Consider the following 16,244-nt stretch of genomic DNA (forward strand, 5'->3'; position numbering starts at 1 on the left):
ATAGCATAAGCTAGCAAACATTTGGTCAGAATTTGTGTGTGTGTTTTTTTTTTGTTCTATTTGCTTTTTTTTCCTTTGCACTGTTGGTAGATTGGTGTTATGGTAATGTTCTGCTGGCACATGCATCGGCCTTGCTATCCATTTTTAGATTGATTTTTAGTGATGATAGATTGCAAATAGAGTTTTGGAAAAGAAAAAGAAAAACGAAAATAAAATGCATCAAGATGAACTTCCACTTTTTTTTTTTATTATAATTTTTGTTGGATTTCCTGTTCTACTTGTGGGTTAAAATTTATGAGGCCACACTTCAAAAGCAGATATTTTCTTCAGCTTATAAAAAAAAAGAAAGTTTATAAATTGATTTGGAAAAAGTTCATGTGGAAATTTCAAATACGTTGATTAAAAACACGGGTAGGTATAGGATGCACTATATATTTGTTAATTTGTACAAACAACCAGTTTTATAGCATCTTCTTCTTTGCAATGGAGACACTTTTTCTCAGAGTTTCTTTAAAAAAAAATCATCAAATTTTATTTTACTTATCTACTCTAATTTTATAGGTACAACTTTAGTTTTTGAAAAATTTAATTTTAATCACGTTCTCTGAAACTTGAATTCAAAAATTCTCAAAAGCTAAGGTGCATAACACTATTTCTCAATTTATCTAAGCCGCGTTGTGTTCTAAAACTCAGTAGCTACTCATTTTATATTCAATTTGCAAAACAAAACCAAATTTGAAGACGGTATTAAGACCCAAGAAACAGTATTCTTGTAACATTTCTTTCGCATAGGACAAATTTTCGTTCTTTACGCGTAAATTCAGTCCTTTCTTGAATATTTGAAATAAAAATAAAAAGATTTTCGGAACTTTTATCAAAGGTACCCGTGATATAACCGTTTTATTGAATTCTGGCTTCTTTTAAACAACTAAACAGACTTCAACAAAAAAAATTTGTAAAATAAAATTTGTGGAACTCGGGAGTGACGCAGTAAAGCTTTTGTATAGCATTTAAAAAGCTATACAAAAAATTATTTATTTATTTTTTATCTATGCAGTATTTTTACTTGCGATATAGGTACTATAGGGCAAGTTTAGGATTCGTAAAAAAATCGAACTCGAGATAACAGTTTTACGTGACATTACGATGATGGAGAATGCCAAAAAAGTGGGTCCGGCAATTCTATCGGTTTTTTTGATTTATGAATATCTCGTACAAGACTAACCCGATTTCAACGAATATTTGTATGCCAAAGCGTATAGGTAAAAGTAATATTAAAGTTTTAGAAAGTTTTCAAAAAACGCGTTTTTCGATTTTTAAAAAATATTTAAAATTTTTTTTTTTGAAAAATCAATTTTTTGAAAACGGGTTGGTGAAAAATTTTGAAATTTTATTTTTATATGTAAATTAATTATTTCTTTAGAATGGCATACCAATTTTTTTTTTGAAAAATGTAAGAAAATTTTAATATATAAAAAATTATTTTTTAAAAAAACGGCTCTAACGATTTTCGAATTTTTTTTCTGAAAATTCTTTTTTATACAAGAAGTAAACCGGCATACTTGGTTTTTTGTAAAAGATCATTTAAACCGGTGTTTAATTAATTATAGAAACAGATTTAATTTTTTTTTTAACTTGAAAATATCAAATTTTAAATTTCCCCTAATTTCCTTGAATAAAAAGCTTTAACATTAAAGTGACTTTAAGCATAAGAGCAAGTACGTGCGACCCCAGTCGTGCATTTTATTTTATTTTTTTTCTTTGACATCAATTCAAGTTTTTTCATTAAGATTAATTCAAGTTACAATTAATATGAAAGAAAAAAAGATAAAATTGGTTGTCTGTAAAATTGGTTTATAGTATATAACGTCATAATTTAAAATTTTTGAAGCTCAATACATAAAGTACCTCTACCAATGTATATAAAAAAGCTAAATAAATTTACATTTCTCATCATGTCAATTTTTGTATGTGCTAAAGAATAAATTATTTAAAGAATTAAACCATAACTTTCTTTATACCTACATTATATTGTCAATATTTTTACATGACAACCTATTATAAATTTTATATCATCTGAAAGCTTATTATTTTAGCTTTAAATATTCACCTCAATCATGTTTATATGACATCTTGAATGCAATATAATAAAAAAAATTTTTTTTCTTACATCTCGAATCGGTCCATTTGTTAACGTGACAATTTTGAATAAATTTTTTATCATTGGGAAACTTATCATTTCACCTTTAAAAATATGCTTCCACCTACAAAAAAAGATACAATTTTTTAAAAACAACCATGTAAAAATTACAGAATTTCCCTCAATGGTGACTGGTGTCGGCAAACGATCTCCCACAGGAGTTTTATTCTCACTCGTATCGATCCGCGCAAGCTTCGTTCAGTCGTACCATACACACAAGTTAAACTAAGCATCCGAGTGGGTGGTGTTAGGTTTTTTTTTCGTTACGAAATTTCTTGATTCGCTCTCCACCTCAAAGAGTGCTATAAAATCTATGCAATAGCTTAAAAATCTACAACTACAGTTCTAAGAGAATGTGAGTTATCTCGAATCGGTCTTCTAGCTACTCTTCAGTACCTACTCTATCGACAAGCATAAGGGCGGTCGTATAAATACCCATAAAACCTACCGCAGAAGATACTTTCTTCAACCTTCGTACTTAAAGTTCCCTATAGTGGAGATAAAAAAAATTCTTCTTTTGACTGCTTTTTCTAAAGCCCTTTTTTTTTCAATAATAAATGAATAACTAATTGAATAACAAACTTTATAACTCAAGTGTAGTTTTGTAATTCTAAGTGATTCATAACTTTTCAACCAAATAATTAACCATTAATTTGAACTTATATGCAAACTAATTTCTCAGAATTTCCATTAATCATGCCTTCGAATCTCAAAAAAAAAAAAAGAAAAACATTATTAATAACCACAAGACTCCCTTCAACTCCATTCTCATTTTTAGTAATTATGTCACAGTTCGATTTAAGGACACATCACGTCAACCCTTATAAAGACTTGCTGCTGGGTTTGCCTCAATAATATTTTTTTTTTTTTTATTCACAGTCACAAAACTTTTTGTGGCAATAACTCTTACCAAACAAAGGTGTGCTATACTAAAATGACGACGACGACGACGACGACGGAGTAAAATTCTAGGGACATTTTTTAATTTGTTTGTACCGACATAGCGCAGAAGAAAAAAAAAAAATATAACCCCAATAAAAAGTTTTCTTCCATTGATGGTCACATGCCACAAGGACACAACACTAAAAAGGATAGAAAATGTATTGGCAAACTGTTGTCACTATTTCATGTCAATAGTAATATTCACTCTGTCCAACCCTAAAAAATATAAGCTCTATTATGACAGTTGGGGGACTATGGGGAATATATAAAATTGCTCCCCCATTTTTTTTTTTTTTTTTTGATTTTCATAGTTATCCCATTAAACATTCTTATTTTTTTTTTTATTGACACCGATCACTCAACCGTTTTGTGGTGGTGCACAAGACCAGTAGAGTCCTTGACTTGAATAATAAAAATTTTCGTCCTTTAATATCAGCCATCATCATAGTTCAAACAACAACAACAAAAAATAGCTGAAAACTACAAACATGCGGTTAGGTCAAACACTCCTTTGTGTGTAATGGCGAAAAGTGTAATCAAATTATCGACAAAGCTTTTTGCCATCGCTTTAATATTCCTCTGGGTGTGGATCGTTAAATAAAAGCAACCAAACCAAGCCAAGCCTTCAAGAATATAAATAAATATAAACTCTCTCTCATATCCTACCTCACCACACTCGTTTTTCTCTCTTTTTTGTGTTTGTATTTGTTCGTGAATATTAAACAAACAAACAAAGAACAAAAATAAAAAAACAAACAAATTTCAAAAAAATACTTGTTGGTGCTGGAAAAAGGGCATTTTTTATCGACTAAATGGTCCTTCAAAGGAAACTGTCAACCGGCAGGACATTAAAATAATATTTGTACTCTCTTCGGGCTCACCTCATTCAGAGCTCTTTGAACATTTTTAAATCCCGTTTATATGGGGGTTATATATATGACAACAATATGGCTCAGAGTATTGTTTAAAATTTCATTTTACCGTTTGTTTCCCCACAAAATGGATGTCATGTGGTAAAGGTTAATTAATACTATGCCACTCTTGCAGACCAAGAGTCCTCTCTCACAAAGTGGGTGAGATTTCATATTGTAAGGATAAAGGTTTTGTTGTGTATGTGCCATTTTACTCGTATTGTGATTATTTTCATCCCCTTAGCCCTTACCTAACCTATAACCAAAGTCCCAATTGGTCTAACATGAAAAATTTTGGTTAATGAAAGTTAATTTATTATAATGAACTGTTCCCTATAAATAGAATGGCAATGTTAATTTTTTCCCATAAACGAGAGTTACAGGGAAAAAGAGGAATATGTTGGTTGTGTGCTGTGTGTGTGTGGATGTGGATTGAAAAGGATTGAATGGTGCAATTATACGGGCTGATTGGAATACAAAGGGTCTTATCCCAAAATTACCAGAGGCTTGTTGTTGATGGTTTTCGTGGTTATTGTAATCGAGAATGATGTATATATATGTAGTATATTGATTAAGTTCTTTATTTGTATAATGTGGTAATGGATATATGAATGAATAATGCAATTCGATTAGGATTATTTTATTTTGTTGTATTTTTTTTTGTGATAAATCGAATAAATTAAATGACATGGAATTGCGTGATAATAATTAAAAATAACAAATTAATGAATTCTGAGAATTGATTTAGGATTTGCATTTTTCAAGTAGGTAAATTGGAAAAATATTTTACATGTAGAAACCATGTTTCACTCAAAAAAAAAAGATAGCTTTATTAATTTTGTCAATATATTATGATAAATTTATCCAGAATCAAAAATTTTTATAAAAATTCATATTGTGGTAAAAGGCTGTTTTTTTTTTGTCCGGTTCTATTTTTAATTTTCAACTGTTAGGTACATGACAAATTCAGCGATATCCACTAACACTATTACACTAGAACTGATTTGATTTATTGGTGTTTGAAAATGCATTTCCCTTCTAATATTGAAAAATTACTTTCTGAATTCACCTCCATAAAACTGATCGTTTGAATTTTGAAAAAATAATTTTTTGGTTTAGGTACTAACATAATATTAAAACTCAATATATTTACACTGCTCGTCACTTTAATAGAAGTAGATACCAATTTAAGTTAAAAAATCAATTGATCATAACTTTTTTGTTTTAATAGATATATGAATGAAATTTATACAGTAGATACCTAGGTAATTAAATATGATTGTGCAATATTTCAATTCATTTCATATTCAAAATTCTGAGATAACTGTGAAAAGATGTTCTTTTTCTAAACACGTTATATCTTTTGATCTAGAGCACATAACAAATTTATTTAACTTTAATACGCATGCTGATAATATTACCTTTCATTTAATATATCACACATAACGGTACGTACTCTACAAGTTATATAATCTTTAATTGAAAAACTTGAAAAATACCTCAAAACACCTGTGAAGATTTGTTGCCGATGATCAGCCAGACGAGTTTGAAATTTCTACATGGTTGGCTTTAAAAAAATTCTTCCTTTTTTGTAGGCATGGTAGAAATATGATTGAAGCCTCATATAAAAGGTGAAATAATAATGATATAAAATTTATTATAGGTTGTCTTTTAAAAAATGGATTTAATGGCGTTAGAAGAGAAAAGAGATTGATTGTTTTGCTTTTTTTATGAAAACTAATTGGGTTAAAAAAATTCTAGCTCTTTTTGTAGATGTTGTATAGACATGGTCGATATAAATGACCTGAAACAATACGCTTTCAGATGGTATAAAATTTATTGTAGGTTGTCATATAAAAAAAAAGTGATGGAATAAAAAAAAAGTTATAGTTTTTCGATTTTTTTTTAATGATTTTTAAGGTTTCACTTCAACCACGTGTGAATTGCACACATGATTTTTTTTTCATTTTTATGCAAATATTGCTGTTTTGAATTTAGTGTTTCCTTCTATAACTCAGAAGTATGAGAAATGTAGTAAGGGGCTTTACGAGATTATATGCAGAGTTGTCCTAGGATGTGTCTTAAGAAGAAACCTTGTAAACTCGGTTGATTTTTGTGTCCTCGCGGAGCTTTAGCTCCTTATACTACTTGGGCAAGTAGTAGCTGGGGATCGGGTTAAAATTCTGGCTTCAAAATTCTGCTTTTTAACGAAAATTCTGTTTTTCAAAATTCTGCTTTTTAAAATTCTGCTTTTCAAAATTCTGCCATCATTATACTTGAACAAAAAAATTCTGCCAATTCTGTTTTTTTTTTTTTTTTATAGCATATGCGCTGACTTAAGAAAAATACTCCTCATCAATGTAATTCAACATTGGGACTTTCCTAAATTTTTTGTTTACCTAAGTGTCGCAAATATTTTTTAAAATGCATAGACTGACTTTCTTTCAAATAACATCTATAACCTATTGGAACAGATGTTGTCATATTCCTTTTCTTATTAAAATTTTTGAATATTCATCTTTATTTGACAAATTAAAAAATTTTAAATTATTTTCGGAAATGTTTAGTATTAAAAACCTTTTCTTAATATTTTCAAATTTATTCATTTATAAAACAAAAAATGACAAATTACACGGTGTAACACTCAAAATATACGCGGGCGGAGACCTATCAGGTTTTGTAGAGCTAGTCGCACTGAATACAAAACGGTATTTGCAAATCCCCTAACACCCCCAAAATCTGGAGTTACGGGCAAAAAACGGTTTTTTGGACCTTCACCCATTGAAAAAATTCTAGCTTCGACAATTTTTTACCCATTTTCGATTTTTTTACAGTTTCTGATAGAAGATAAATATACCTTTTTAACAATGTATAAAACATGTAACTCAGTTAAACCACTTAGAATTTATAAAATGTCAAAGTTCAAAAATTCAGTTTTTTTTGTCATTTGCCCAACTTCGGCATCAATTTAAAGTATATGTTTTCAAAACAACATGCTATTTTAAAAATATATTCTAAAACTATATCTATTTCCCACGAGGTATTTTTTATGAAAATCACTGCAAAATTGACTTAGAAAAAAAAATTTTTCGATTTCAACCCAGATACAGAAATTCGAACTTTTAGGTATAGAACAAAAATGTTGTTTCGGCACGTAGTAGGGTAAATTGGGCGCCAGGATTTGATGAAAAGTTTTTGTAGAGGAGCTCAATACAAACATTTTTTTCTCTGGGAGGGGGGTCTATCTCACCCCGTTTAGGTGGGAGAGGCATTTTTCTAAAATAAAATTTTCAAAATAAAAACAAATTATTAAAAAACAACGGCAACACTTACAGAAATAAATGATACCATTTAGAAAAGGCAAAATTATGCATTTGATTCTAATTTTTTAATCAATATAATATTACCAATAGTTTTTGAAATAATCGATTTCAAAGTAAAAAATAGGGGAAACAAATTTTTTTTAAACTCATTTTATACTATTTTTGTCCAGACTGTGAATTTTAGTAAATAAATTACTTAGACAGAAAACTGCCTCAATTAATTCCTTATCGAACAACGGCAGAATTTTGACCCCAACCCTAGTAGCTGGCCTCCATGAAGAGGCCAAAGTGGGAGAGGGTCAAAATTATGTTTTCAAAATTCTGCTTTTTTAACGAAAATTCTGTTTTTCAAAATCCTGTTTTTTTTCTTTTGTCTTTCAAAATTCTGATTTTTAAAATCCTGCCCACATATTTTTTTTACTAATTCTGTTTTTTTTTTTCCATAATATATATACATACATATAGGCGCTAACATCTCATAATGTACTTAATTGAACTTTAATACAACTGGTTGTATTTGACTTTGAAAAAGAGGAATTTGAAAAGCAGAATTTTTCAAGCAGAATTTCGAAAAAATGAGACTTTTCGTTAACAAAACTTCATATTAACAATTAGTTGTCAGTTTACAATTGATCAATAAGAAGATTTTGGTCGTAGGTAATAGTGGGACCAACTTTACTTGTTGAAGGAGTCAACTAAACCTAATATCTTTTTCAAAATATGCCTTTTTGTCTATGAAGGCTATTTTTAAAACCAACTTTGCTAAGTTTTCTCTTTCGACACTACTACATTAGTTCATACGTCAAAGATCCTTTAATCAACTACTTTATATTTTCCACTGAATAACCCAAAAAAAAATCACCTCTTTATCTTATCTAACGAACAAATCAAACTGGCAAGATTTTTTCGATTCTCTCCAAATCGAAGACGAAGACGTAGACGAAGAAAAAAAAAATTCAATTCCAATTCGAAATAAAGTCAACTGCTTTTTCCAATTTTCCTTGAAATATCACACACAACCAACAAAACGTTAAATCACTTTAAACATTCTTCCATTTTAACATTTTATTTCCCCTCAAGACTCTCTCTCTCTCTCCAACAAAATGCCTTGAATTTGAACCTTTAGCTATGTACTACGAACGTATCAACTAGAAAAGCCAACATTTTTATTCACATTTCACATACAAATCAATGTCAAGTCTTACAGAGCTCTCTCTGGTGCGGTTCTTTTTTGGTTCACCTCAGCTTCCAATTGCCTGATGCGGGATATGTCTGAACAAAAAAAAAAAAAAAAAGGCTGTCAACCTAGCTTATGGCATGGGTGTAGGTATTTTTTTTTATCATCCCTGATGCCAAGCATGAATTCCCGAGTAAAAGTCATAGTTACAGTCAATCTGTGTAGCTAAGTCACTGGGTGCAATGATTTCTCCAGGGTGCTTCTAACCATGTTGTGTGTATGCTTTCAAATTGTGTATATTCCTCTATTCATGCTTTCCCTAACTGCCTGACTCTGACTATATATGACTCCAACCCACATCCTACTTCAGTCAAATACACACAATTCGCTCACCTTTTTTGGCCTTGCCATCTAAGGGATAGGGACAAGTCAGGGAGCCCTTCGTGCTGCTCAGCGTTCAACGCTATTCCAACAACGTTATGTGTATGCAATGTGTACACACAAACAATGAATGTACGTAAAAAAAAGGTCCTGTGACGAAAATAGCATCATATGCACGACGTATGTCCTCGGGGAAGGATGGTGGGAGGCACTCTCCCTCCATCATATATGACTTTTCCTTAATTGAGAACTCCACTTTTAGACTCGAACGAAGGTTGTTTGTTTTTTTTTTTTCCTTTCATTTTTTTCGGTTTTATTCTTTAGCAACTTTTCTTTTACCGTTATTATTGTTGATTCTATAAAAGAGTACATATATTAAATATGTATATTGTTTTAGTCCCCAAACCTTTTTTTTATATATACAGAAGTTTAGAGCTAAAGTCATTAACAGCTTTAACGTATCATTAATAACGTTACACACCGACTGACCTGACCAAGTCGGGGGCTAATAATAATGGTTTGTGGTCGGTTCTGTAAAAGGTAGAAGAGAGAGTATATAGGTAAGTGGCTTTTTGCCAAAAAACCTTACCACACTCGAGTTGTATTACGGGTCCATTGTTGTAATCATACCAAAACTTTCTTTCTTTGAAATCATCTTCCATTGGAAAAAAAGAAGGAAAGGTATATGTATAATGCTTAAGGCAAAGTCATAGTCCATGATTTAAATTAATGGTTGTTATATGTGTAAGGATGAAGGGGAAGGGAATGAAATTCAGAGTGGCTTCCACAGAACACGACATGGCGGCGATGGTAATAAATGAATATACCAAAATTTATACCGTTTGGGCTGTTTTTTTCTGGACTTTTCTAAAGGTACTTGAATTTGATTTTTACTCTTTAAGTGGAAAAATTGTCACAAAAGATTGGTTTTTGAATAGTTTAAACTAAAGTCTGCCATATTTGAATAAATTCAGACTTTCAAATGAAATGGAGTAATGCATGTTTGTCAATGTGTGCAGACTACGTTTTCGTCCGAATTTAATTGATGGAAATGGATGTTTCTAAAACATTGTAATTTTATATTATTTCAAGTTCTTTTTCATTATATCTGAATTAAGGCCTATAGGCTATTGATTATGTCGAAAAAAAACAGGGTAATAAGGAACTAAGACGTTCACGGGTTTTTATTGCAGGAATTGTTCAATGGGTTATAAAAGAACATAAAACCGCGGAGTGCTATTAAATGAGAGGGTGGAAACTGAAGATAGGGGTGTAAAAGCCCCCTTTTTGGTTTTTTCAATATATCTCGTAAACCGAGCAAAATTTTAATATATTGCTCTCAAAACTTTTAGTAGAGAATTGAATTTACTATTAGAATAATGTTTTTTAAAAATTGAAAAAAAAAATTTCCATACCAAAATAGTCGAAACAATCATAAAAAAAATATCAAAAAAATCGATTTTTTGAGTTTTTTTGCTTTTTTACTTGTACATTTTTTTTTTGGGTTGAGATAGACATAAACATTGCTCCAAAGAATAAAAGAAGATTAAATTTCCTTCAAAATGCTGTACTCACTAAATTTTTTCATTTAAAATTAACCGAAGTATGGCCATTTTAATATATCTTTTTTTCGCATTTTTAGTTTTACTCGAGTAGTTGATGATAAATTAAATAAGACCAGAATAATAGAAGCGCTCTTACGATTTATTTTTTTTTTTGTTCTTTGAGATTCCTATAGCACTCAATTATTGACTTTTCTTAAAATTATATACTAACAGTTATTTGGGTTGTAAGGCTTTTTTTAACATAGTTAATGGGTATTTAAATATTTTTTTCTTATTAATGTACACCGAAAAAAAAATTTGATAATAACAGCTATCAAATTAACATTTTTCAGTGACAAAAGTCGTCCAACAATTAAAATATGAATTTTGATATTTTATCATATCATTTTGACATTTTTTAATTTCAGGTGGGATAGTGAAAATTTCACTTTGACAATTAAAATATCAATGTTGACTAGATTTTACGTTTTAGTTTATTATAATGAAACCTTTTTGAAACTATTTCTTTAATTTTCATTTTTATTATTTTTATTATTTTAAGAATTTTCTTACTTTTTTCAAAACATTACTGAAAGGGAATATTCTTTACAAAATAATGGTAATATTATTTTTTCTATTATAGGTGATATAATTGTTTTGTTATTTTCTCCCAAACTATGTAAAGTAAAATCGCAGTGCCGATCAAATTTTCTCAGTAAATCATACATTTTACTTCGAAAAAACACAAAGCGCCTCTAAATTAGTACACATAAAGAATTTTTTATTTCATATTTTTCAATAATTTGGAATGAGAATTTGATATGAAAAAATGATAATAAAATATCAAAAAAAAAAATTCCAAAATGTGACATATAAATATCCTCCTGATAATAAAAATGTTGTTTTAACATTTTAAATATCATAAAACACATTTTATAGAGCAGTTTTGACTGATATTTAAAAAATGTTAAATTGATATTGGTTTATTTTTCGGTGTACCCACAAAATCAACTCAACCATTTTGAGTGTTTTTATATATTTTAGAAGAAGAAATATCTATCTTTTTTTAAAATGCATAAGACATGTGGGTTATGGTAAAAATCCTAGATCACAAGCTCAAGATTTTCAAAAATACGTTTTTTTTTTCTACATTTTTTTCCACTTTGACGACACGATTGACGATTTTTGAAAGAATCATTCTTGAAAAAACGTTTAAGATACTATTTCGTAACCACTTCGACAAACTTAAAAAAAAAAACCGATAAAAAATAAGTAAATAATTTGAAAAAAAATTTGTTTTCTTAAATATAAAATAAATACCTACCATGGACAAGGTTAAACGTCTTTCTATAAAAGTTAAATTACCTTTGAATCCTTAATCATTTTATATTATATGTAAACAAAATTTAAACGCAAATTAAATGTGTTAATCAAAAATATAAAATTCATAATTACCTAAATAAATTAAACAAAAAATGGTGAATGAGAAAAATTAAAAAATCAATAATAATATTTCATTTTAGTTTTGAGTTGTATCTATTAATCAATCCTATTTAACAGTTCAGTGGGCTTTTTTTTTGCATTTTTGTCCCCTGTTTTTAATGACAACCAGCGCAGCGGTGAAGTTGTTTGGCTACGTTTATTTAACATAATAAACATGTTTTTACGGTAGATGTATATATATTTACTTTGAAAAACAATTCAATTCCATATTTTTTTTTGCGCAGTTAATACACTGAGGGAAAAAACGCAACGTAAAATGTAATATGGTCAACGTTGATTTAACGTTGAAAAAACTAACATAAAACATCTTTAAATTAAATTTAAAACAACGTACAAAAATTTTCAATTTTTGTCGCACTTTAGCTTTTGTTGCATTTTATCACCCTAATTTTCAACAGTTAGATAGCACGTTGGTAAAGCATTCGCCTAGAGGATAGAGATACAAGAGTTGTAGGTTCAATCCCCAGTGGCTGCCAATTTTTTCTTTTTTTTTATTTAAACTGATACTTTTTTAAAAGTTGAAACAACTTTGATTTAAGTGTGTTTTGTAACTGTAAACCACTTTAAACTAACGATGTTCTACGTTGATTTTAAAATTTTCGTCTTCAACGCAAAATCATTCCGAAAAATAGTTGAATCAACGTGGTTTTCGTTGATTTTAGGTTGTTTTTCCCTCAGTGTAGGTATAGGTACTATAAATAAAGGAGTTGTTGTTTATAGTTAACAATAAGTTGTTACGGGCAAAAAACTTACTGTATTTTGCTATGCTGCTATGGATTTGCTAAATTAATTGTTGCAGATGATATTTAAATAATATCCAAGACTAATTTTTATAATTTCTAATATCTCCTTTTTTCTTCCTTTTAATGGAATTTATTACCAAGGAAAATTTTAATAATTTTTTGGTTTTTGTTTTTTCATTTTATTAAGAAAAACGTGTTGCCGAAGAACAATTTTTTTTAAGACAATGGTAAATAACTTTATTTTCTTAATTTGGTTAAAAAAAATTTCTTATAATAATAATAAAGAAACAAAAAATTAAATACGAGTAATGTTAGTTTTTTTTAATATTAGTTAGGTTTCTGAGAGGATTTTAAAATTTCCTTTAAACATAATTTCCTATTTTTGAACATAATATCATCATATTTATTGAGAAATTTTTTGTATTTTGGTATAGAAAAATAATTTATGTTTGTATAATGTTTTTAAAGTCATATTTTTACTATCCGCATTTTTTGAGAAAAATTAAAAACGCAGTTTTGTTAGAACTATACGTAAAAAGAAAAATTTATTTATTATTTTTATTATGAAAACTTTTGAAAAATGAATTTAAAAATTTGTGTACTAAATATCTTCTCAAAATTCCAGAGCCAGTTTTTCAAAATTACTATTGATTTTAAATAAAAGGAATAACTTCTGGCCAGTTTTGTGTGTTTTAGCGTTCTGTTCAAATAATTTTTTATGTTTGAAGTAAATTTGTGAGAAAATTGCTCTTAACAATGAAAAATTGTCTCTCAACACTATCTAAATAAATACGCAATCGTATGAAATTATTTATTTTATGAAAATAAAATAAATAGTCTGAAATACACACAAATAAATTCAATTAAAAAAAAAATTGTTTTCCTGCACTTCTATATTAAATGTCAAAGTTCTTTTATGTCAATTAGCAACAAAAAGCTACAAAAAAAATTGCTTTTACTTAAAGATAGATGCATACTTATGTACTTTAATTTAATAAACAAACAATCAATCAAAAGAAAGCTGAAGAATATGAATATCGAGCTTCCGGTTTAAATATTATTTTAATGTGATTCTGCGATATTTACACAAATAAACAAATATGAAGAAGCAACTGTAAACCATTCTTGTGTGCTTGCAATTATTCTGAATTTATCCTGAAAATCATTTTATTAGACTAAGTCAGCGATAGAAAATTTGTATTAATTGTTATAGATTTTCTATAGCAATAAATGGTACGTATACGCCACAGTAACCCAAAAATTGTTGCATTTGTCAATAATAGAACCAAGGAAAAATGTTTGTAGTTACCTAAATATTTTCAGTTTTTTATCCCGTTTATAAATAAGATGAAAATATTATTTACCTTATTTTTTATGGTGCTCTTTGTATAAGTCGAAAGTTAATGAGAGTAAAAATAATAAAATGTATAAAATACTTGCAAATCTGTTGAGATAAAAAAAACCTCTTGGTGTCATTACACTCTCTTATAAAGTCGTGGTATATGCGTTAGTAAAAGTCTGTTCAAAGTATGTTGTTCTAAATTATTATCATTTTTTTTTTTTCTAAAACAGAACTACTAAAATTTAAATATTTACTACCTATATATTTTCTATAATACCAATAAAAATCCTTTATAAAAAGAAAAAAAAAAAAAAAAGAAAAAAATACCCAAACACTTTAAATCCATTTTGTATTTTTGTTTCTTTTTCATCTCCGCTATTTGCAGTGTTGTTTGCCGTAAGCTGGGAGGAGTGGTGGACCTACGATGGAATATCAGGTGAGTAGTAGATACTAATATAACTCTTTTTTCTTTTAGAAATAGAATGCTTGTGCAAAAGCACACGAGTGTTAAATAAATCGCTCACTTGTCTTCCCCAAAAGAAATACACAAAATTGTTTCTTCTCAAAAAAATCTAGTAGTGTTGGAAGAAATAGAAGACTCAACGGGCGGTGTGGTATAGAAATAGCAAAGGAAGAAATGGCGAAATATAATCTTCCCAGATTCGCGTAAGGAATAAAATTTGATTTTTTTCTTTGTGCTCCAGACTGATCTTCCTGATGCTGCCGCCACCGTCGCCGTTTCTTCTTCTTCTTTCTTTCTGCTTATTCTTCTTACCTCTTGTCGGTTGTTTGAGGAAGGAAGTGCACCATAAAACAGTTCCAGTGTTCCACCTTTTGCGATTAGCCATATGCACCCATTTGCACACAATCTATTTGGAGTACGAGAGGGTCGTTTGTTATTGCCCTCCGTACTGAAGATGTATGTGTACAGGATGGAAGAGAAGATGCCGACGCTAAAGCAAAAGCATCAGAGGCACTATTCAAGGACCTTTGTGTACATGGAAGCACAACATTTCTCGAGAAAAACCGAACTACACTTAGCTATATATCCCTTCGAATAGCACATCACTCTTTAGGAGGCTATATCTATACCTCCCAAACTTGTACTCCATCGCATAGACCGTAAAAGAAGAGGAGGGTATAACGTATAAGTATCTTTTTATGCTGAGTGTTGTTCCTTGGTACAATGAATGAGTGTAGGAGTCATGATAGCATGAACTATTGCAACAACACGCTTAAGTGCATTTTTAAGGATAATCGAGAAGTATAGGGTGGTTATACCTTCTACCTATATAAAGTAGTATAGTTTCAGTCTTTCAACACACACAAACACACACAGTCTTATACACTTTAATGACTTTTATCGTGTATCTTGGAGTGATTATGCGTCGTCAACTATCAAATCCTCCCACGACGGCCACAATCCCACCCCCAGTCGTCCTTTTGTTTAGAGAACAGAGCACTATTTTGTTGAAGACTTCAATCCGATTTTTGTTTTATAGATTCTCTTAAGGATATCATGAGCAGCAGCAGCAGTATCAGAGTAGAGAGTGGGTAGGAGATTGAGTGTCAGTCAGGATACAAATAGTCGGTAATTGGGGTCGAGTGATGGCAAGGCGCTTCTACAATTCTTCGATTATCTCTTTTTGATGGGGCGGAGCACACTGGTTGGTTGTTTGGTGTTTGAGGTAGTTGGGGTGGGTAGGAAATTAGTTTGTTGCACGTGTCATATCAGTTTATCGTGGATAGAAAAATATATTAGTTCTTTTGTTTGCTGCTTTGTTCGTAGGAAATCAATAAAGAATAGGATTTTTTTTTTGTTTATTTATGGAACTTTGTAGTTTGGAGATAAAAGGAATGGTGTGAACTGACCGTTGAAGATAAAAGTACTTCTTTTTAACAAATTTGTATTTATGGCGAAAATGTGTTGTATTCAAAGAATATCAAAATTGTTTCCCGAAATTGAATCAGTTTCTAGTCCAATCAACTCCATTTATTTGAACTTTGCCATCGTGAAAAAAAATTTCAATGTATCCTAATAGAAACAAAAACAGATTTGTGCATGGTTAGAGTGATATTAAACTTTCAACTTTTTATGAAATTCAGTTTGATTTGACACACAGGGCTACTTACTTTTGACCAATATCCCATATAATTATACCAAATTTACTTTGTGGT

The 16,244-nt window shown here is 29.5% G+C and overlaps 1 protein-coding gene across 1 annotated transcript in view; it reads left to right on the forward strand.

Moving 5' to 3' along the window:
• Positions 1-16,244, forward strand: part of LOC129911864 (carbonic anhydrase-related protein 10) — a 55,538-nt gene that overhangs the window by 9,784 nt on the left and 29,510 nt on the right. Inside the window, exon 2 of the mRNA XM_055989846.1 lies at positions 14,452-14,502. Coding sequence (XP_055845821.1) covers positions 14,452-14,502 — 51 coding nt within the window. The remainder of the gene's footprint in view (positions 1-14,451; positions 14,503-16,244) is intronic.

Source organism: Episyrphus balteatus, chromosome 2, assembly GCF_945859705.1.
Source record: "Episyrphus balteatus chromosome 2, idEpiBalt1.1, whole genome shotgun sequence".
NCBI lineage: Eukaryota > Metazoa > Arthropoda > Insecta > Diptera > Syrphidae > Episyrphus > Episyrphus balteatus.